General features: G+C 40.3%; 3 protein-coding genes and 3 non-coding genes across 8 annotated transcripts in view; 5 read left to right on the top strand and 1 right to left on the bottom strand.

Moving 5' to 3' along the window:
• Positions 1 to 928, top strand: part of kank1a (KN motif and ankyrin repeat domains 1a) — a 53,306-nt gene extending 52,378 nt beyond the window's left edge. For 2 of the 3 annotated variants that reach the window (XM_063489339.1, XM_063489340.1), the window contains exon 12: positions 67 to 928. In XM_063489339.1, the coding sequence (XP_063345409.1) occupies positions 67 to 129 (63 nt within the window). In that variant the 3' untranslated portion in view covers positions 130 to 928. The remainder of the gene's footprint in view (positions 1 to 66) is intronic. The other variant, XM_063489341.1, reaches the window with a different exon arrangement.
• Positions 929 to 2,266: 1,338 nt separating this feature from the next.
• trnac-gca (transfer RNA cysteine (anticodon GCA)) lies at positions 2,267 to 2,338 on the top strand. Its single transcript has one exon. It is a non-coding gene; the product is annotated as a tRNA-Cys (tRNA).
• Positions 2,339 to 2,439: 101 nt separating this feature from the next.
• LOC134639461 (cilia- and flagella-associated protein 157-like) lies at positions 2,440 to 11,412 on the bottom strand. Its single transcript, XM_063490658.1, has 9 exons — positions 11,249 to 11,412; positions 9,832 to 10,103; positions 8,659 to 8,812; positions 7,911 to 8,178; positions 7,522 to 7,643; positions 4,088 to 4,238; positions 3,572 to 3,723; positions 3,348 to 3,482; positions 2,440 to 2,722 (listed from the first exon to the last, which is right to left on the bottom strand). The coding sequence occupies exons 1-9, from the start codon at positions 11,410 to 11,412 to the stop codon at positions 2,635 to 2,637; spliced, it is 1,506 nt and encodes a 501-aa protein (XP_063346728.1). The 3' UTR covers positions 2,440 to 2,634.
• trnac-gca (transfer RNA cysteine (anticodon GCA)) lies at positions 4,257 to 4,328 on the top strand. Its single transcript has one exon. It is a non-coding gene; the product is annotated as a tRNA-Cys (tRNA).
• On the top strand, positions 4,730 to 4,801 carry trnac-gca (transfer RNA cysteine (anticodon GCA)). The gene has a single exon. It is a non-coding gene; the product is annotated as a tRNA-Cys (tRNA).
• Positions 11,413 to 13,966: 2,554 nt separating the features above from the next.
• dmrt1 (doublesex and mab-3 related transcription factor 1) overlaps positions 13,967 to 21,890 on the top strand; it is a 33,113-nt gene continuing 25,189 nt past the window's right edge. Inside the window, 3 exon segments of the mRNA XM_063490660.1 lie at positions 13,967 to 14,185; positions 16,972 to 17,140; positions 18,360 to 18,517. Of these exon segments, the coding sequence (XP_063346730.1) occupies positions 13,967 to 14,185; positions 16,972 to 17,140; positions 18,360 to 18,517 (546 nt within the window).

The following is a 21,890-nucleotide window of genomic DNA, read 5'->3' as shown; positions in this document are numbered from 1 at the left end:
TCATGGAAGCTTCGTTAGACATTTTAGAACTTCCCTTCCTAATAATCTGCTGTGTGTGTTTTTTAGGGAACGCCTCGACTCGGCAGAAAAACGTCCCCGAGTCCGACCCGGAGGGGCATGTTTGATTAAACCCAGCCTCTCCTCTGCCCACAAACCCTGCGCTGCTATTGGTTCTGATGCACGACGCCTTACCCACCGCTGGATTTACCCAACCAACCAATGAGATTTCTGGATTTTCTTTTTTCTTTAATCTATGTGCACATTTGCCTCCATGACGAGCCCAAAGTGCCCTCTGAATATGAATGTAAGCAGCTGGTGCTTCACATCCACAGACTGTGGCTGAAACGTGTCCAAAGTCACAAACTACTGGAGTTCAGACCAACCTTTAAACTAAAATATGCCTTTTTTTTTCTCTTCTTTTTTTTACTTGATGCTCAGTGTTGATCATAAAGAGCACCAAACCCTCGTCATTTGATTTTATTTTTAATTATGTTTGCGAGCGTCAGAGATGGAGCGCGATCCAGCCATCCTGTACATACGCTGGCCTCGACATCCCGGTCTCACATCATCGTGAGCTAAACTGGAGACATTTTACTTTTATACAAATGATTTGTATCTATTTAAAAAGAAGAATCACAGTATTTTGAATATTTCCTTTTACTACTTAACAATCCACGAGGTTATATATTTATCAGAGTATAGTTTTTAATGCAGAGATGTATTACGTTGTACATACGGTGGTCGTTTGACTCTAGTTCTTCTTTTGTCTTCATGTCCAGTTTCCTTCTGTGTAAAATAAGAAGTTCTCTAGTTTTCATCAAGGTACTGACTTTCATGCTCACGTGAGATTTGAAGTGCCTTAAACTTTACTGTGTAACAATAAACATCAATTAAAGAGTCTAAATCCGGACGTGTCAGGGTTTGTTCTCACCGCTAGATGGGGACATTTCTACAGAATGGTTTCATACCAGTTAATGAAGAAATTGACCTGTGAACAAAACCATGGTTCATGAGCAGCAGGGAGGTCAGTGTTGGAGTAAAAGGTATAAAAACAAGTCTTCAGACAAACCTTTTTTTTCTCTTTTACAAGAAAACTGGGGAAATACTGTGATTCATACGTCGGGGGGGTTTAAAGATCCTCAGGTATCAGGACTAGAGTGGAAAAATTAGCCACTGTCCAAAGAAAAACCCTGAAGACTTTCAGAAAGCTGGAGAAGTGTTGCTCAAGAACACTTTAAAAATTAAAGTCTGGCTCCTCGAAAACAAATCCACTGCTCGAAACAAAAGGAGCTCGTTCCAGGAGACCTGGACAGGACTATAGTCCATCGGCGGGACCAGTAACTGCTCTTGGGTGCAAAGAGGTACATGCTGAGCACTGCCAGAGCAAAATGACCTCCAGCAGGACGCTGGTGTGAACGTGTCTGACCGAACCAACGGACTTCATGACGGTGGCCTGAGGGTCTGACATCTTCTGGTGGGTCCTGTCACTGCCCAGCACCGAGAAGCTTTTCTGTTTGAGGAGTCCAGCGCTCATTCATGCAAAGACAATGTCACGGTGGGATATTTGTGTAGTGCAGCTAAAGTTATAGTTTGGACTCTTGGTGGTGATCAGTCGATCGTTTCAGAAATGTCCTGAACTATTTTCATTTATTCTGAGGTTTCTGGAGGTTCCTTGTTCAAAACATTTCTGGATTGTTGCCCAAAAATGGCAACAACCGTTTCATTTGTACATATTTTATTATTTCATCTTAAAGAAAAACACCATTACGTAAAAAGCATGTGCACAGGGGTCTATTCAAATCAGAACAAAAAATATCAGCTTTAATTTAGAAAAGCAGCTTTCAAGACACGCTGCCAACTCACCAAGGTTTAACCACCAGGATAAAAACAAAAACGAGCCAATCGCAGAGCAGAAAAAAACAAAGTGAGCATGTGCAGATTCTGCTTCAAAAAGTTCTTTTTACTTTAAGACATTTGGTCATTTTGTTCTACTGAGTTTAAACCGTTCTGGTGTTTCTGACCATGAGCTGACGGTTACATGTTTGATGTGTTCAACAACTCGTACCTGCTGGAATTTTCCAGCTTTGGGAGAGAAACACAATAAATGAAGAGACCTTCATTACCCAGGATCAATATGATGAAGGGCCAGCAGGTTTTACATGTTCTGACTCTGGCTGATATCTAAAACCTGATTCTGACACTTTTTTTTTTTTAATTCAGATTTTGTGTCACATGCTGTGCAGCCGGTGATTAAATTCCATCACATGGGGGTGTAGCTCAGTGGCAGAGCATTTGAGTGCAGATCAAGAGGTCTCTGGTTCAATTCCAGATGCCCCCTGTGGGGGGCTCAGTGTGCTGCAGCTTCCCAGAACCCAAAGTGCTGATCATCACTCAGTAAAAGAATTTTCATCATTCTGTAACAACAGCCAAGTAGAATTATGAAGACTGTGATAAACAACATTTATAACAGACAAGCTGTTTTCATCACACAGCCAGAAACAGCAGGAACATTATTAGAGTTTGTTACAGAGGCGTCACCTTTACTGTAACAGGCTGAGCTCACAGGAGTAAAAGTCAGACTGAACTGCAACATAATCGACTTTTACAGTTTTTAGGAGATGAGTTTTGCTACTGTCACTTGAGTTTGGTCTCTGAGTGTTTGGAGGTCACAGCTGAATCGGTGAGCTTCACAGAGCTGTCCGCCTTCAGACTCGACGGTTTCCTGGATATAAAAAAAACAGAAGAAGAAGAAGAAAGTCAGGTGACATAATAGACTTAAAGCTAAAAAAGGGAAACCTCCAGAGCAGCAATGTCAAACTGCTTTAGTGACCACCTCTCTCCATCACTGAGTCAGTCTCAACTTTACGGCATTTAAAACATGTTTTTAATAACTAGTTTATTTTGATGCTGCTGAGGCTTCACTGACAGGTGGAGGCTGACACGTGTCCAGTCGCCCTGCTACGCCTCCATGGTTGTGCCATTTGGAACAATCTGCTTGTCTTTAATATTTATGAGTGTGATGCTCAGATTACATGTTTCTGTTTGTTATACAGTTTATGGATGCAGTTTGCTGTGAGGAGAAGATAACTCAGCATAACAACCTCTCATTGCTTTAACACAGCGAAGGCTAAAACACAAACACTGAGGCTCTGTCCCTCTTTTACATACAGTCTATGAACTGAACTACTAAAATAGGAGGATGTTGTCTACCTGATATCTAAACTGATGGAGGAATGGAGAGTTTAAATGTTAGTTGTAAACAGGTATATCATATAATAAATGCAGCTGTAGCTGTGATCCAACATCCCCCTGCAGACCTGAAGCTGAGCTCTGAGGTCCTCACAAACCTGCTGGAGCCAGCTTCCATCCTGGGGAGCACGTTTTTGTGTTTCAGCGCGGGGCGAGGCACAAAACCCAGATCTCCCGGCCTGTAGCGGGCCAGCTGGAACTGGAAACTCCAGTCTGGATCCAGACTTCTTGTTCTACACAGACGATAAAGATGCAGGATTTCTGTTGGTCGTCGATCTGTCAGGTATTTGCAGACCATCTTAGCGAGCACTGATTTTATTACCGGGCTGCTGCAGAGTCAGGCGTCTGCAGCTCGTTCACTTTGCCGCTGTCAGCAGCGGAGCTGGCAAATCCGTCTCTGCTTAAAAGCACCAGCATCCTCTGCATCAGCTGCTTCCACTGGTCCACCTCTGAGTCCTGCTGGATGTGTTCCTCCTGCAGGTGAAAACAAGACTGAAACAGTCTGATTGGCTGAGATAAAGACCTTACCTCCTTCACTGGAGTGTTGAACCATCGTCATTGACAGAGAAATAAAATGAATTCAGTTTGCTTGCAACAACTTTGTCTTTTACAGATAAATTCCACCTTGTCATAAATCTCATTTTTTCATTTATGTATTCTAAAACATAAAACGTTAATGAGGTGAATACCTCGTGTGTTCTGTGTTAGCTGAAGGTTTCAGATGTTTACTTTGAAATGATGTCGGTTTCACTGAAGCTTTTCTAAAATCGAGCAGTCGGGTCAGAAAGTACGACACCTGTCATTTGCACACGTTCCAGAGTCAGCGCTGTCATCTTACCATCAGTGCCTGTCTGAGAGCAACAGCTGCTTCCTGAATGATGTTCTTCATCCTGCTCCTCCTTCTCCTCTCCTGTTGAAGCTCCGCCTCCAGCCGGCTGACCTGAGCTCTGTTTTTACTGCACTGTTCAGACAGAGAGGCCTGATTCTGCCTGAAATCACAAGCAGAGGGGGGTATAGCTCAGTGGTAGAGCATTTGACTGCAGATCAAGATGTCTCCGGTTCAAATCCGGATGCCCCCTGTAGAGGCTCGGTGCTGTTTTATCTGCCCCTGCTGACTACAAGCTCTGTAAATCTGTGAGGAGACGACCTGTTCACACTCATAAGATATTTGATTTCTTATCACAGATGATGAAACCATGCAGCAGATCCTGTAGCTGCTGCTTCACACTGTTCCTTAGTTAGCTTTCACCTGCACCTGCCGCCGCCTGCTGTCTGCTGTTGAGCTGCTCTTTCTGTTAAAAGTTACTGTTGCTGTGGTAACCATCATCTTAGGATTCATTTGCACTTTAATTTAAGAGGTCACTTACCTTCATACATTTCTGTGTTTGTAGTTTTATAAACTGACTTAGCTGAAGCTGTTATCTGCAGTTTGGTTCAATGCAGTGCAGCAAGGCCCTGATGACACAGCCCATTACACACAGGGGGTATAGCTCAGTGGTAGAGCATTTGACTGCAGATCAAGAGGTCTCTGGTTCAAATCCGGGTGCCCCCTGGGCAAATTTTATGCCACCCCGAGTTACCTGCCATCATAGTTCAGAGCATGGAGTGGGAATGTGTTTTAGATGTGTCCTTGATCCAACACAGCTGATCTAAATGGCTAAATCACCTCCTCAACCTGTCTTGAAGTTCTCCAGAGGCCTGGTAATCACCTAATCATGTGATTCAGGTGTGTGGGCCCAGGGTGAGATCACAGGAGACTCTTCAGCTTTTCCTCAAAGTGAAACAATTTCTCCCCTTTAAGGAAAAGATCACTTTCTACTCCATATAATTTATTTTTCAACTTCAAAACAATCCTTACTCTTCTTCACTTCATCTTCATCATTTAAGCCACCTTTCTTCTGATTGGTTGCCTCTTTCAAACAGGTTTGTCCTGAACAGTGCATATATGGCAGAAATGATAATGATAACAGGCTCCCCCTGACATGTTTAAATAATAATAATAATAAATAATGAACAATATCAGTGAGTACTTGCAGTCAAGCCTCAAACTGATGCACAACTTTCTGTTTTCTGCCTGAATCTGAGCCTTTAAACTAAAATACACTTTTTTAGTTTTGCATGTAAAGAATTATTCATTTTGAATGAACAAGTTTCCTGTTGTGTTTCTATGTACAAATAATAATTTATGGAGTTAAATGTACAATATTTCACAGATACTGTTTTGTGTGGCCGTGGTTAACACTTCAGGTCAAGGCTGCTCTTATCTTGCAGCGTCTCTTCTCTGCATGTGTGAAAGAGGGATTTTTTGAGCTCTTGGCTTGGAAACACAGAGGAGCAACTGAGGTGGAAAAAAAGGAGGCGAGCACTCCGAGTCACTGATGACAGCAGCTGGGACCACTGCAAACGTCGCTTTCTTTGTCTCCAGTGATGAACAAGGCTTCATTGTGCAGAGATCTGCGTCTGCCTGAGAAGAATGCGACCTTGCTGATAAGAAAAGTACAGCAGAGCAGAGTGAGTAATGAGCATTTAATGTTCATATCAGGCACCTGTTTGAGTACCTGCCTGATGGGCGCCACAAGTGCTCTTTTCTTGAGGCATTTTTTTAGAGTGTGTGTGTGTGTGTGTGTGTGTGTGTGTGTGTGTGTGTGTGTGTGTGTGTGTGGAGTCCTGCCTGTGCCCCTCACAGTAACATTTAACTATTAATCACAGTGTTGCTAAATAAAAGGATCTGGCTTGCATCAGTCACATAATGACCATTAACCAATGATCGCCCTTGACAGCAGAGTGCGCTGGTCATGAGTCAGGAACGAGCTCTACAGCACGCAGGAGTATTAGCTTGTTATGTACATGTTGGTCAGTTGTGTTGTGGCAGCTGACGAATTGAAACAAATGAGCGTGCTTTGTGTGTAACAGCGTGACAACCATTACCTGTACTTTTATTAACTGCACAAGTAGCTGCTAACTAACTGGGTAAGGCTGTCATGGGTCTGTGGGTCTGTCACCGTTTTATGGAACATATTTAGTTTTAAAGTAAGTTACAGGGATTTTCCTGCCTTTATGGAGGGCTTATATTTAGTATATTTACTAATATGCATATCCACATAATTATGGATTATTATAATAATGATATTCAAAAAATAAACACTTTATTTTAAAGAAAATACATTAAGAAACAGATTATATTAGATTTATATTTCAAATATGACAAAAATTTTACAGCAGCAACATTATTGTATTTCTACAGTTTAAACATATAATAATCTTTGTGCCTACACAGAGTGGATAGACAAACAAATTCAGGCATCATAAATACATTTTTTATATTTATTTTTTAATTCTCATTACTTTATTATTATAACACTAGGAATAAATCATAGGGGAAGGACTCTGGATCAGCACCATGATGCAAACTTAGAGTGTGTGTGTGTGTGTGTGTTGCCTTATGATTCCAAGCACTGTCACCAATCTTTGGATTTTATTATTATCTCACCTGTTTAATCAGCTACATTCTCTCTTTGGGACTTTTTACAGTCTACGGTCTCAGATCCACACAGCCCCGCCCTCCAGCACTGTCAGCAGCAACATTGTACCCATCAGGTAAAACACAGGCTACGTTTGCTTTGCACCTGATGACAGTGATATGATGTGATTCCATATTAGTTTCTTGATGAATGTGGGTTGTTGTTCCAGGCTGAACGCTTCCCTTTTTAACTTTGAGCCCCGCCCCTTCAAACCTTTCTGCACGCCTGGGTTCATTTTCATCCTGAATACAAATTTCTGTATTTCTGCTGCAAGTGTAGGAACTCAGCTCAGACAGCACTAATGTAAAATACTAGTTTATGTCTTTGTATTGAAGTAAAACAAAAATGAGTGCACGAATATTTTTCTATTTTTAAATATTAATACATTAATTTCCCAGCAATCATAAGTAAAAAAGGAATAAACCATAAACCTGTAAACTAATGTGGGTGTTTTCTTGTCTCGTTCAGGGAGGCCTCATCATCATGATCCAGCCATCAGCTGCTACCAGTAACAGGATTCAGTGCTTTTATGTTTCCTGTCTGTCTCTTTTGTATCTCTGTTGTTATTGATTTATTTGATTACTTATTATTGATGAATCTCAATAATTATTGCTTGCATATAAACGTACCACAAATGAGAATAAGAGCACGTATGTGTAATAATTGCACCTGCTGCTTTGCTTTCATTAACGTGAACGTGAATCTGAGTGAGACGTGACTCATCTGTACGGACGGCGGAGTGAACTTTGACCTGAGCGCCTCCATCTTGCCCAGGGCTCCCGCGTGTTCGGTCTGAAGCTGCTCGAGCCGCTGCCTGCAGTCCTTCTGCTCCGCCTGCAGCTGCTGGCACTTCTCTGTGAGCTGCTCCACCACCTGATGGAGAGAGTTGGATATGGATTTGGAGAGAGTCCCTTGTTTTTCAGGTTAAGAAGAAGTCGGCGTTAAACACGATGAAAGGGACTGGCACTGGGAGCACACTGTCCTGTGCTGGTCCACTTTTTAGTAACCTTGATTTAACTAAATAAAACGAGGATTATTCGAAGCCGCTGTAATCTGAGTGGACAGTGAAGCATAACTGTGGTTATACTGCGTTTAAAATATTAAGTTAAACTTAAAGACATTTAGAATTCCTTCTCTTACCTTCTTACGGACGCAGCTGGTGCGTGACGTCTCTCTGAGCATTTCTTCCAGGTTTTCCACATCCACGCTGAGCTGACTCTTGCAGCCCCGCAGGGCGGTGTTCTCCTCCATCAGGACCTGCACCTGCTCCGACAGCTGCCCCACGCGAGCTTTCACCTCCGTGTTCTCCTGCAGCGCCAGCCTGGTCGTCTCCGGGACTTTCTGGTCCACCAGGAGCTGCACCTCTGCTGCCATGGCTGCAGCGTGAGACTCCATCTCCCTCTCCAATCTTTGGCAAGACACAAGACAAAGGAGGTGAAGTCAGAGGGTATTTTAGGTGGATAATTCAGGTATGCAGCCTTGTGAGGAGACACTGACAATATTTGTGTATTTGCTGTGCAGTAGATCTGGTGTTAAAAGCAACGTGGATGTGAGTGAGTGTTCTCATTTATAGCCAGATATTTATGCCTGCAGTTTCAGAGCTTCAGCCTTTCAAAGTTTTCCAAAGGAACAGGACCCTTGGTAGGACGAGGATCACATACAGGAAAAAACATTAGTGCTACAAAGGCTGGATTAACATGTCGTCCTGAAGACAAGCTGAGACTTTTTGTTCCTCTCAGAGTTTATCTCTCGCTCTCTTTACCGAGTTGCTGCGATTACACGGATTTGTTTACAGTCTGAACTTAAACTACTTTCTACGAGTGAGGACTCGACCCGGGTAATGGAAAGAGTCTGTGCTGTGATTTTTATGTACTGAAGTGGATTCCACCTCCTCTTTTCCAGCAGCGCTTTCATCTCCAGGCTGTGAATGTCATCTTTGTGCTCTTCCTTCTGACTCGCCAGCTGCTTCTCCAGAGACTCTAAGCTGGACATCATCTCCTCCTTTTGCCCCTGAAACGCCTCCAGGCTTGCAAGCCTCTCCACTAGAGGAGCGAAGAGGAGAGTTTAAATCATTCCCTGAAGCCAGTCTTTGCTGAAATAAACCTACTGAAAGTTTAATGGTTCCTGCTGGAAACACTTGCATACAAAAGAAATCTGGGCTGGATTTTCAAGGAATACTATAAATATAGGAATACTATAGCTCAGCTCCTTTTAACATCTTTGGCAGGGAGAGGCTGATCGAGGCCTCTTCCAGCAAATCGCTGTCAGTTCTTTTCAGCCTTTCCAAAAGTAAAACCTTTTTTTTATATATTTTTTTAGTATTATTAATTTCTATATTTGAGACAAAACAAAAAGGCTTTAATTGGAAGGAAAACTTTTGAGTTCCCACATTTAACATCTGCAAATACAAAATAAGTCTGAATACTGATTAGCAGCTAGAAAATAAAATCAAATAAGAAAATTCTTGAGGCAGACACTTCATGGTATGATACATTAAACTAATGTAATGTTTAAGAACAGGCTTCAGAAAGTTAAATGGAAAATGTATATTGTCCTGAAATGCAAAGACATATTTAATTTATCGTCAAACTATCATGAGATTCCAAATAATGTGATCATTAAGATTCCCCCACAGTGCTTTATTAATGCTACAAAGACAGGGACACACACCGCCCTCATAAATATGAACAAATACTTTGGAGTAAAATCCATCTAAAATGTATAAAATCAAAGGTTTATTTATTCAAATAATTAATTATTGTGGAAAATATGTCTCGGTATAAACTGAACTCATACCAGTCATTTGACCAGATTCCATTAAAATTAGTTACACGTAAAACTTTCAAACAAAAGAATGGAGTGTTATTTTGTAATGATTGTGAAAGCACATGTTTGAAAAAAAATGAACTGAACTGAAAAGGGAGGAAGATCCAGAAATTCCATCTTTTATTTAAAAAAAAACATTATTTTAAAACTCTAATCCCTACCATCAGCCTTGATGTTTATGTGGATACCATGTGGTAAACTCTAATGGGCTACATGCTAAGAGCTGAACTTTTACCAAGTGCTGCGTTTTCTTTGATAAGTTCATCGAAGCGGTTCTGAAGCTCCTGCCTCTCCCGGCTGTGCCGCAGCTGCAGGGCGTCTCTTTCCTGATCTGAAGCCTGCAGCTGGTTCTGCAGCCGCTGCAACAGCTCGCCCACCTCGTCCTCCTTCTCCAACAGGGAACGCTTCAGGTACGCGATCGTGTCTTTGTTCTCCTGCTCCAGTGTGCTGCACTGAGTCAGCAAGTCTTTCCTCTGTCTCACAAGGTCATCACATTTCAGCTGATATCTGAGGGGTTAAGGATGACAGCTTCAACGATTTATAAACTGGATCTAGCCTTTTCTGGATTTGAAGCAGCTCTACATCTCGAGCAGAGCATGCACTGTCTGAGGAGTGACCTCGAGCTAACTCAGACCCATGGATGCCTGAAAAAAGTAAATATGTGAAGGTCTTGAGGCCTGTAGAAGCCACAGTTTTGCAGGTATGAGAGTGATATTTTATTTCCAGCTTCTCAAATACAAAATATCTTTAAAACAGGCCAAATCAGGTGAATGTTTTGACAGATATTAAAGCTGGAAAACTCTAAAAAATATTCCCAGTGTGACATGTACCAAATCCAAATGAACTTTTTTTTTAATTTTTTTTTTTAGAAAAAGCAAGTTTCCAATACTTGAAAAACAAATAGACACCTTCAACACTTGATTTTTTTTTCTTTTGAGAAAATTATGACAGTCACTGACACAAGACGATCAACTCGCCTGAGATACTTTAATATTTTTTTTGATCCTTGGTTAGTTTCAAAGTCACCACAAAGCTGTATGAGAAACATGAGTCTCACACTACAATTTACTTACAAGTGTCTCCCTTTAGCATTTTTCTCATAAATACTGATTTATGGTTTGGACGTGTGCAGAGGGTTGGTATATAAACTGGACAGAGGATGTTAAAGAAGGAGCTGCAAGGAAGAAAACAGGAAGACCATGGAGAGGTAGTGTGGGAGAGGAGGATGTTAGAGACGATGCTCTGCTGTGATGACACTTAAAAAGAGAAGAAACTTGTGATTATGTTGGATAGAAAAAAATGAAAATAGCCACTTTCATTAGTGAATCCTAGTACATGGCATGTGAAAGAAGCATGTAGTAAATGTTTTTTGTTGTATTTTGTTAATGTGAACCTGAATTAACACACTTTTCAAACCCCCTCATGAAGGAACCACGGGATCATTGTTATCTGAGCACACCAAAGAATGAAGCGTCTCACTGTAGCTTGTAAAATCAGTTCATTTCAATGAAGCTTTGTAAATTCAGCCTCCATTATGCTAATGCAACATTAGATCGAGTTAGCAAATAAACCATACTTAAGATATCATTACAAAGTGCTTTTTACTGTACACACAATCACTCTAAACATTACGGTAAACTTAAACGGCTCACCGCTCCAGCTCGTCGGTTAAATACGCTATCTGTGTCAGGTAGAGGTCCTTCTCTTTGTCGCCAGACCCGCTTTTCTCTGCAGGAAACTCGGAGTTTTCCTTTTTCGGTGTCTTCTTGTTTCCATCTCGTTTGTCGCTGCTTTTTCTCTCCGTCTTTCTGGGCATTGTGTCTCACAGAAAGTTAGCTAAAAGTTTCCGCCGATAGCCGGTGCCCGCCCGGCACGAGAAACTAAACGGCACCGTTGCTAGGCAATGCGGCCTTCAGTGACTTCTCGGAAACGGTGACTTCTTCTTCTTTAACCTGATTCGTGATTATGAATTGACTGAGATTTAAACTTTCTTGATAACAATTTAATACATACCATGCTGGAATAAAAGACTTTCATGCCTTTTAAATGTGGCATAGCTAATATATCTTTCTATTCTGTTTAATATGCCATCATTTTCCCTTAAAATTCAGTTAATGTGCAATCACAAATAGAACTAAATGCATAGAAAGAAAAAATAATTAAAAAGACACTGGCGCATAGAGAGTACAAAAGAAATTGTAGACTGAGTTCATGGTTGTAGCTAAAAGGTATCAGCGGGGGAAAATATCAATATAATACATAATAACAGTGAAGCAGCATTTGAACTACACACGGAAAGCTTCATAAACATTTCAGAGACTAAAGTGTCGAAAATGAAAGAAACTCTTTATATGTTTTCACTTTCAGTAGCACAAATTGCTTTTGACATCTCTTTGTGTCCACCCAGGTAAATTAAATATATAAAGACAAGGTTATTTGCGTGGCCGTTTCATCATTTCATTTCATTGCTTCATCAATGCAAACAAACCTCTATTAGGACACTGAGACCTAACTACAGTTATTCAAAGCCAACTTTCTCACCTACTTCTTGTTGCATCGTATACTCAGTTTAAAGCATAAATCATTGTGGGGGCTGGATTACATAGTTAGCTTTTATTGGCTGTATTTACTGTTCATTTTACACTGATGATCATTTCAAAATAAGTGTCTCTCTCTGAGCTGCTGAGAGGCAGCATTTATTCACATTTATTATAAAGCGGTGGATGATAAGCACATACGTTTTCCATGTTGGTCTGCTGTGTTTTACAGGCCTGCTTGGACTGGATTCAGACTAATGGAGATGTTGCCTGCATTAAACTGCAGACTTTATTACTGCATTATAATCTGTCATAATAACCTTTAGAGGCAATTAAACTCAGTGTTGCAGCCCTGCTTTCAGTTACTTTAGGACCTGAGCCAGTGAAGTGTAGCAGCTATTTATTTTGACTCAGTGATTCGGGGCTGCTTTTTAATTGGCAACTTTGTTTTATCCCCCCTCCGTTTGGCTGTAAGGATTTTAATTGGCTGCCTATGAGCTTCACCTCACTCCCTGTCTATAAATCCACCGAGCTGACTGACGGTGCGGAGGTCAGCTCAGTTTCAGCTCAGTCAAGCTGAGCAATTAATTAATTCACCAGCAGCCAAGGTGGGAAAAACACTGCAATAAATATGTTTCAGTGGGAAGATACTATAAAGAATATTACACTAATAGTAATGGTTATTTTAATTTGACAGGCAGAACAATTTCCTGTATTTAATTTGGGGGATAATTAGCATGAACCGTAGTTAAGTTAAACCTTATTTAACTTAACCTAGATTATAATACACAGTCATGGCATTGAGAGAATCCTGAATTTAAATATATTAAAATCTTGTGATTTCAGAGTTAAAAGGACGCAGTATTTCTCTATATTAAAAAACACTGAACACTATATACACACACACACACACACACACACACACACACACACACACACACACACACACACACGTTTTGTCCTCATCATGTAGTCTATTATTTATTTATTTTATTTTTTTAATGCATATATGAGTTTTACTTTGTATCCTATTTCCTACATCCAACTTTCTTTTTTGTAGTACTTAAAAATTTATCATACATTTTCTTTTGGGGGGAGGGAAAAGAGGAAAAAATGACAAAAACTGTGTCAAATATGATGTAATGGGCATTAAAGGGTTCATTTATTTAGTTCATTAAATAAGGAACTAAATAAATCTATGAGTACAAAAACAGTTAACGAACACTTGTTCATTACATTACATTATAGCTTCATTACATTACATTATATGCAAACATTATGTCTTAAAACCAACATAAAGCTTTTTTTTTTTATTTGATTAACAAATTAAATTGTTAATCTTTTATATTTTGCTACTCACTCGGCCCACGTGTGGGTCCTTCAGACTGTAAAGCTGGCACAGACAGTTAAAGTCCAAAGAGTATATGCCTTCGTCTGTTTTTCACTCTGCGAAGCCATCAGGTGTCCTCTGGGGACATTTTCTGGTCCCTGGACCTCATAAGAAGAATTGTACTGAATTTTAAATTGTGTTTTTGAGTCAATATTTTTAACTCGTGACTGGAGAGAGAAAAACGGGAGGCCTGCAGAATGATGCTTCTGTACTTCCAGCTCTCTCCCCCGCATTGTTTCCTCCCACTGGATCCGAGGCCTTCCGGAAAAAACCCAAAAAGCAGGGTGTGGAGGGACAGTGACCTTACAGCCTCCAGCCTGACACCAGTGCATATCTTATCAGCCAGCCTCTACTTGGGCTCAAACAGCAGCTGAGCTCTCCGTGTGCACACGTCTTCTCTGGGCAGGTCCCACAGTTATCAGCACTCCTTATTGCCAGGACCCATGAGCCAGGACAAACAGAGTAAGCAGGTACCGGATTGCAGCGGACCGATGTCCCCGTCCAAAGCCAAGAAATCCCCCAGGATGCCCAAGTGCTCCCGCTGTAGAAATCACGGATACGTGTCTCCACTCAAGGGACACAAGCGCTTTTGCAATTGGAGGGACTGCCAGTGTCCCAAATGCAAATTGATCGCGGAGAGGCAGAGAGTCATGGCGGCCCAGGTAACTCAGTTTAGGCGCCCGTTAGCGCGGCTAGCTGCAGCCGAGAACAAAACTGCTTTTTAACACCAAGCCAAACGTTTTGTGACCACACACAGGCTGTTTGGGACTTACTATTTATATCTGTGGCCTTTTAAGCACTGTTTGCTGCGGGTGAGTCTGTTCATTAGTAATAACCACCCAGAAAGCAGCTAGCCAAGTTCGTACAGAGCTAACAGTTAGCTGCTCACGGAGCTAAAGTTTAGGGATAAAATGTTCCAGCAGCTGCTCACATTTATAACAGATACTTACAAAAAGCAAAATGAACTCATTTGTAACTTTGTAATTTGAAGTGACAATTTAAGAGTTTGTAAAATAACATTTTAAATGTATCAAGTCACTAAAAATAACCACATCTTTTTTTCTTTTAAAGAATATTTGTGTTCATTCTTCCAGTATTCCCCCACATTGATATCTACTGTTTTTTCTTTGAGCTTCTTTAAATCCATATGTTGTTTATTCTGCTCTCACTTTTAATGATCTATCCTGTAAAGAACGCTTTAATAACTGAAGTTTATTGTCTTTTTTAAATAGACTGTATTTAATCCTATTGAAAACTCTTTTTTTTTTTAGCGGGAAACGCAGCAAAATTTCGAAAACAGTGGCTTTTAAAGTCAGTAGTGCTGGATAATTTCCTCATTTTCTAAAGAACAGATGAATAATTTGGTCTAGCGTGGTCAGGTATGTGAAAACTGATTTGGAAAGCTGTTCTAAAAAGTTATTTGGAATTTCTGCTTGAAAGTGACTCTTACAGTGAACTGATACTAACAAAATGAGCAGATAAAGAATTAAAATGTCTTTTTAACTGGGTAAAACATTATGTTTTACTCTTGACCCTGAGATACATCGATGCACAGAGCTGTCAGTTTACAGAAAGCTGAGCCATCACCTGATTGATTACACCAATCATTGATTGATTGATTGATTGATTGTTAATTTATTTCAAACATGTAAACAATATACAGGTGCATTTAGAAAAGAAAATAAGAGAGAGAAAAAAATACTATACAAAAATCAATACATTTCAATATTGCGACCATTCTGATTCATTTACATGTTGAAAGGGAGTGGGAAGAAGTAAACACTTATTTGATCCCACCCTTTGCCATAAATTATCATTCAATATTTAGTCAGCTTCCTTACTGATATAATTTGTAATAAAAATAGTGAACAGATTTCTAATATACTATATCCTATATCCTGTACTATCACATCATGTTTTTTTTTTTAATAGAGACATTCACATAATTTCAATATTTTCCCTTTCTTTATAGTTCGAGAAGATCATATTTTTATAAATCTTTTTGAACTGTTTTATGTTTGGACGTTGCTTTAATTCCATATTCACACTGTTCCACAGTTTCACTCCATGAACAGAAACAAAAGCTTTTTCTTGTAGTACGTAACTTCCCTGTTTTGAAGTTACAAAAACCCCTTAAATTATAACTTCCTTCTTTCAAAACAAACATACTCTGAATATTTCCTGGCAGTTCTTTATTTTTTGCTTTGAATAGAATTTGTGCTGTTTGGAATTTCACTAGATTGTCAATTTTCAATATTTCAGACTGCAAAAATAGTGAGTTTGTATGTTCCTGTAACCTGCACTGTGGATGATTCCAGTTGCTTTCTTTTGAAGAGTAAAAAGTGAATGTAATGTAGTTTTGTAGTTGTTGCCCCAGACCTCTGCACAATAGCTTAAGTATGGTGAAACCAGTGAGCAGTAGAGAACATGAAGTGATGTTCTATCTAATACCTGCTTTGCCTTGTTTAGTATTGCAGTTGATACTTTGGAATGAATATATCTTACATGAGCTCCCCAGTTAAGTTTTTCATCTATTATTACCCCCAGAAATTTATTTTCACTGACTCTTTCAATATCAACACCATTTATTTGAATCTTTGCATTTGTATTTAAACTACTATTTCCAAATAACACAAGTTTAGATTTTTTCAAATTTAATGATAATTTGTTTTTATCAAGCCAGAACTTCACTTTACTTATTTCATTAGTCATATCCTCCAATAAATTCTGCAGATCATCACCAGAGCAAAAAATGTTTGTATGGTCAGCAAAGAGAACCATTTTTAATACTTTGGACACTTTACAGATGTCGTTAATGAAGTTGAATTTTGGACCCAAAACTGACCCTTGGGGTACACCACAAGCAATGTTCATACATAAGGAGCAACCACCATTTAATTTCGCAAACTGCTTCCTCTCACTTAAATGACTCCGGACTCAATCTAAAGCTACCCCTCTGACACCATAACGTTCCAGTTTTCTTATTAATATATCCTGATCTATAGTGTCAAATGCCTTTTTCAAGTCTATGAATAACCCAGCCACATATTGCTTTTTGTCTATGGAATCTGAGATGTATTCTATTGAATCTAATAGTGCCAATGATGTTGATCTGCTTGATCTGAATCCGTACTGACTCTCCGTGAGTAGTTTATGTTTATCTATAAATTTTTCCAGTCGGTTGTTAAACAGTTTTTCAAGAATTATAAATAACAAAGAGCTGCTGGTTTCATCTCACTCAGCAGCCAGGAGCGTGTTTTCAAAATCATCTTGTTTTACGGCGATATCAACAGTTTATCTGCACACAAACAATCTTATTATTGTCTAATCAGGTGTAATTACAATTTTCAGACGAGCCTCTGTTTAAATCTGTTCTGGGAAGTCAGCAGATAAGGGCAATGTTTGTTTCATGCTCGAGGTTCCTTATCAAACCTCTCCTCCCTTCCAGGTTGCTCTGAGGAGGCAGCAGGCCCAAGAAGAAGAGCTTGGGATTTGTAGTCCAGTGTCTCTGTCCGGTTCTGAGATGATGGTCAAGAATGAAGTTGGAGCAGACTGCCTGTTCTCTGTGGAGGGACGGTCCCCGACACCTACCAGCCACCCCACCTCTGCTGTCACAGGTAACCTCGTGTTACATGGACCTCGTCAGACCCGATGTCAGATTTTGTTGTGTTATGAATCTTATTAGAAACACTTAAAATGTAAATTGGAGATCTCCAGTGTTTTTAGTCTTTAAACAAAAACAATGCTATTAACGTGTAAAAGTGTCTGAAAAAATTCCAGTTAATTCTCTCAAAGACACCTTTTTCACCTGTGAGGTCTGGACACAGCTCGGTGTTACTGCCTGCACTTCAGCTGCAAGTCACTTTGTTCATGTGTTGGTCTGAGTAGCATCCACCTGCCTGCGCTCCCTCCTTCTCTGTTGTGTGTCTGTCTAGATAAACTAGTTACCCCTCACTGAATGAATGTTATTGCTTTTTTAAAATGTTAATTGATGTTATTGCTAACCCAAGGCTGAACAACATCCTTTGGACTGAACACGTTTCTAGACGAGAACAAGAGACTCTGTGTGATAACAAAGGACAGTAGAAACTTGAAAATATGTCCTTGAGTTTTTCTTCCAGGTTTTGTGGATGCTGACACAGAAAAGTGTTTCGCTGATAGCGTTTGAATGTGATTTTGTGTCAAGGCTGCTCTTATCTTGCACTTTGTATGTCTGTATGTGTGTTCCTTTTATTTTGAGGGGGGGGGTGAGAGATGAAGATTGAGGTATAAAAAGGAGTGGAGCACTGTGTGGAGCTGCTGATGGCAGGAGTTGGGACAGTAAATGTGATCATGTTTGGCTCCAGTGGTGCACAGTGTCTTCCCTGTGCAAAGATCAGGGTCTGCCTGAGAAGAATGTGTCCTTGCTGATAAGAAACGTACAACAGAGAGTGAGTAATGATGACTTAATGGTCATCTTCATCCTGAAAAATGACAATTTTATGTTTGACACCCAGTACAGCTGTCACCTGAAGATGGAGCTGTTGGCAGTATTTTGAGCTGCGTTTGAGCAGCATGCTTCAAAATGAACTCTTTCTCTCTCCTTTAATGATCTGACCAAGTGTAACTTAAAAACTGAGAGAAGTTAATTGTTACATTTTAGCATCAGTAAAATGTCAGACTGGCTTAACGAGACTTGTTTCCTTGTTAAAATTGCAACAAAACACAAACACGAGCGTTTGAAAACATCCTGAACGTCATATTTTAAATTACCTGACAGTGCTGAAACAAGCAGCCACAGACTTTACTCTTCATCCTCTCGGTCTCATCATTTTTCTCTCATTGTTTTGTGTCCAGGGACCCACTCAGCATCGTCCCCCAGCCCATCAGCCGCTGCCAGGGCTCATACCGAGGGACCGTCTGACCTCCTGCTGGAAACCCCCTATTACAATTTCTACCAGCCTTCGCGCTACCCCACCTACTATGGAAACCTTTACAACTACCCGCAGTACCAGGTGACCCACAGCAGCCGCTCTGCTTATTGTCTGCAACAGTCAGTGTGATCAGGAGCTAATGAAGGCGTGAGCGTTGGTCCTGCTTGTTGGATACGTTGATTTGACACAGGAGAGGAATTTTAAACAGCTGGGTGAGCTCGGCAGGACAAATCTGTCCGTGTGTGTCAAGCTACAATTCATAATCTTATTACTTTAACCCGGTTACATCAAACCTGACCCGCTACAGGGGATTAACTGTTGTGGCTTCAAATATAAAAGAAACGCTTTTGTGTTGGAATGTTTTTCATGTTTAGAAGCAGGTCTGCACACAGTTTATTGTTCTCGTAGCAGCAAAGCCTCTAAAGCAGCATGTCAGCCTTTATGAAGCCTGAAGAAATTCATGCCACAGAAACGGGAGGTAAGCGGCTTTACGCCACTTCAGTCGGGAAAGGCTTCGCTTTCACGCCAACTTATCACGAGAGTGTCGTGTTTCTCTCAGACGATCACTGGTGTTAAACCAGTGTTAAACTGGTGTTAAATGATCCTCATTTTAAATGAGCGTTTTGTTAGATTGGATTCCGACTGATTTGTTATATATGTAGACAGTCACAGCCCAAAAATACTTGTAACTCACAGTTTTGATTATGTTAAGCTGATATTTTAATGTCTTAATTCCAGCCTCTTGTTGGGTTTGTGGCTATAAAGACATCTCACAGATCCGTTTCACTAAGTCAGTGTGCAGGCTACACTGCTTTTATTTGCCAGTTACTTTAGACTACATAAACAGAAAAGGCTAAATCTGAAGCGTACGTGTGAAGTTGCTTTAAACCTCTGGGGTGTCTTTACTCTGTCAGTAGGTCTACAGCTTCTCAGTCCTCCAGGTCACGGCAGTTTTAAGTGCTTGAATTGAAAACAGCTGGAATATTTTGATCATTAGGATGTTTCACCCGTCATCGGAGAGGCATCTTCAGTGCTCAAAACTCAGGTAGTTTTTCCCCAGTGCAGAGCCCAAAAGGTTGATTCTGTTCATCTTCACGTTTACATCATCATCATCATCAGGTGACTTCTTCAGTCTCAGCTGACTGCAGGTTTCAATCTTATAAACAGTACATTTGCACAATAACTGAATCTAGCCCACTGAAGGAACAATGGGCTACGAGGTCAATTCATTGATCATTAATATGCAAATTATCATGAACATTGATCAACAACCACTGATTAAGTCAGCTCAGACTGAAGAAGTCACTTGGATGATGATGAAACAGATGAACAGAATCAATCTTTTGGGATTTACTTACCTGGATGTTTGAGCGTGAGCATCAAGACACCTTAATGCAGAGGTGTCAGACATAAGGCCCGGGGACCAGAATCAGGCCACCACAGACTCCAGTCTGACCCAATGGATGTTTTACAGCGCTTCTTATTAATAAACACCTCCCCCATGGCCATTTATACTACACCACAGTAACTCGGTTAAACATACATTTACATGACAGAAAAGTTCAGTTTTTTCAATGTTTAATATGAAAATGTTTCTTTTTTCTTAGTGGATTCACAAGAATGTATTTCTTACAGTTTAAGCCCAAAGAGTCGTGTTGATTATACTGTCATGTATCTGAGATGAGCTAAAGTTGAACTTTTACATTTTGGGGTTTCTGAGGGTGTAGTTAGACGTCTTTACACTGACAGAACGCAGAGCTTCACTGGTCCGGCCCTCTGAAGCTCAGAGTGGGCCTACAATATAAAATGAGTTTGACGTCCTTGCCTTAGTGGTCACTTTATAGTATGTTACAGTCCTGCAAACCCAGAGGATAAAGATGCGTCCAGTTTCTGACTCCAGGTCCGCTGCCTCGCTCTTACTGCGCTCAAGTACAGACCTCTGTTTAAATCACTGAAATGAATTTGGGGCTGATTATACTGGATGTTTACTGCTCGGTCAAAAGTGATGAAAATCAATCCAGAGTGTTAAATCATCTTTAAGGATTTTTTAGTGAACTAAAGGTGTCTAAAAACAAAAACCAGCTGTGAAAAAATACAAATCAACTCTAGACTTTTGATGGCTGTAAATTAACTGCATTCACAAAGTGTTTGTATTCAGATAACTGCTCTGAACTTATATATAGAATAGAATAGAATAATCCTTTAATTGTCCCACAGGGGGAAATTTGGTTCTAAAAGCAGCAAAAAACACATACAAACAGAAGAGGACAAGTTTTACATATTTACATCATGGACAATCGTTACCAAAACAGTACTGTGCAGTTATTAAAATTAAAGTACAGATAAATGGCAAACCCAGGTTGTAGTGTGCAAACAGAGCAGGATATGAAAGTTGTTTAAATAGTTAATAATATTTAGAATAATTAGAAAAGTGCAGATTGTGTATCGTACCTGTGCATTAAAAAGTAGGCGTGTAACTTCCAGTAAGTTAGTATATAAACTGAGAAAGGTAATGTGCAGTTATAACAGTAGTAATTGTTCGGTTGATTAGTGGAAATTTAGGCCCTGACTGCACGACTAAAAACATTGAACCCAACACTGAAACTAACAAAGCTGAACCCAAAACTCTTAACAAGTAAACCAAAACAAGCAAACCTGCTGTGGAAAGTGAAGAAAAGTGAACAGATTTCAGAACAAAATAGAAATAAAAACTCTGTATGCTGTATGTTTGCTTATTGTAATCACATTACATTTCCTCAGTCATCTGCAGGATGGGAAAACAGCCCCAACTGATTTTTAGCAGAAGCCGCCTGATAAACGATGTCTGTCAGAACAGTTTAAAGGACTAAATGAGGGGCAGTGTTCATGTATGAGGCCGATGAGTAACTTGAATGTGTCCTGACGGAGAAGGTTTGACGTCTGTTAAGAAAATGAGCTCTGTCAGTGATGCAGATGCATCAGTGTGTCCTGTGCTCATATAACCATATACGTGGTTATACCCAGGTCACAGTCACAATTTAATTGAAAAAAGTCAGCGCTGATGGTAAAAGAGAGAGCAGGGGAAACAGCAGCTACACACACACACACACACACACACACACACACACACACACACACACACGCACACACACACACACAGTAAGCTTATGCATGGAGCAGATTAGATCTATAACTCTCCTGCGTTTGTATTTTTATGAAGAACATTTGTACCCCCTCTCTCCTCCCCCTCCTTCTCTCTCAGTTGCCCCAGTAGCAACGTCTACTTTTGGGGTCACTGCCTCCGCGATCCTGCCCGCGCACAGCAGAGCCTGAATTGCAAAGGTTAATGGTATTGTCTGTCGGCAGAGGAACACACCGCTATGCCTCAGCGCCCGAGGGAGAAAGCCAGCACATTAATGCTAATCAGTTAGCGCTCTTTAGCATAATTTGGCCATCCGCTTTTGTGATTTATGAT

This window comes from Pelmatolapia mariae, linkage group LG12 (assembly GCF_036321145.2).
Source record: "Pelmatolapia mariae isolate MD_Pm_ZW linkage group LG12, Pm_UMD_F_2, whole genome shotgun sequence".
Taxonomy (NCBI): Eukaryota; Metazoa; Chordata; class Actinopteri; order Cichliformes; family Cichlidae; genus Pelmatolapia; species Pelmatolapia mariae.
This window is presented reverse-complemented; position numbering and strand designations above follow the sequence as displayed.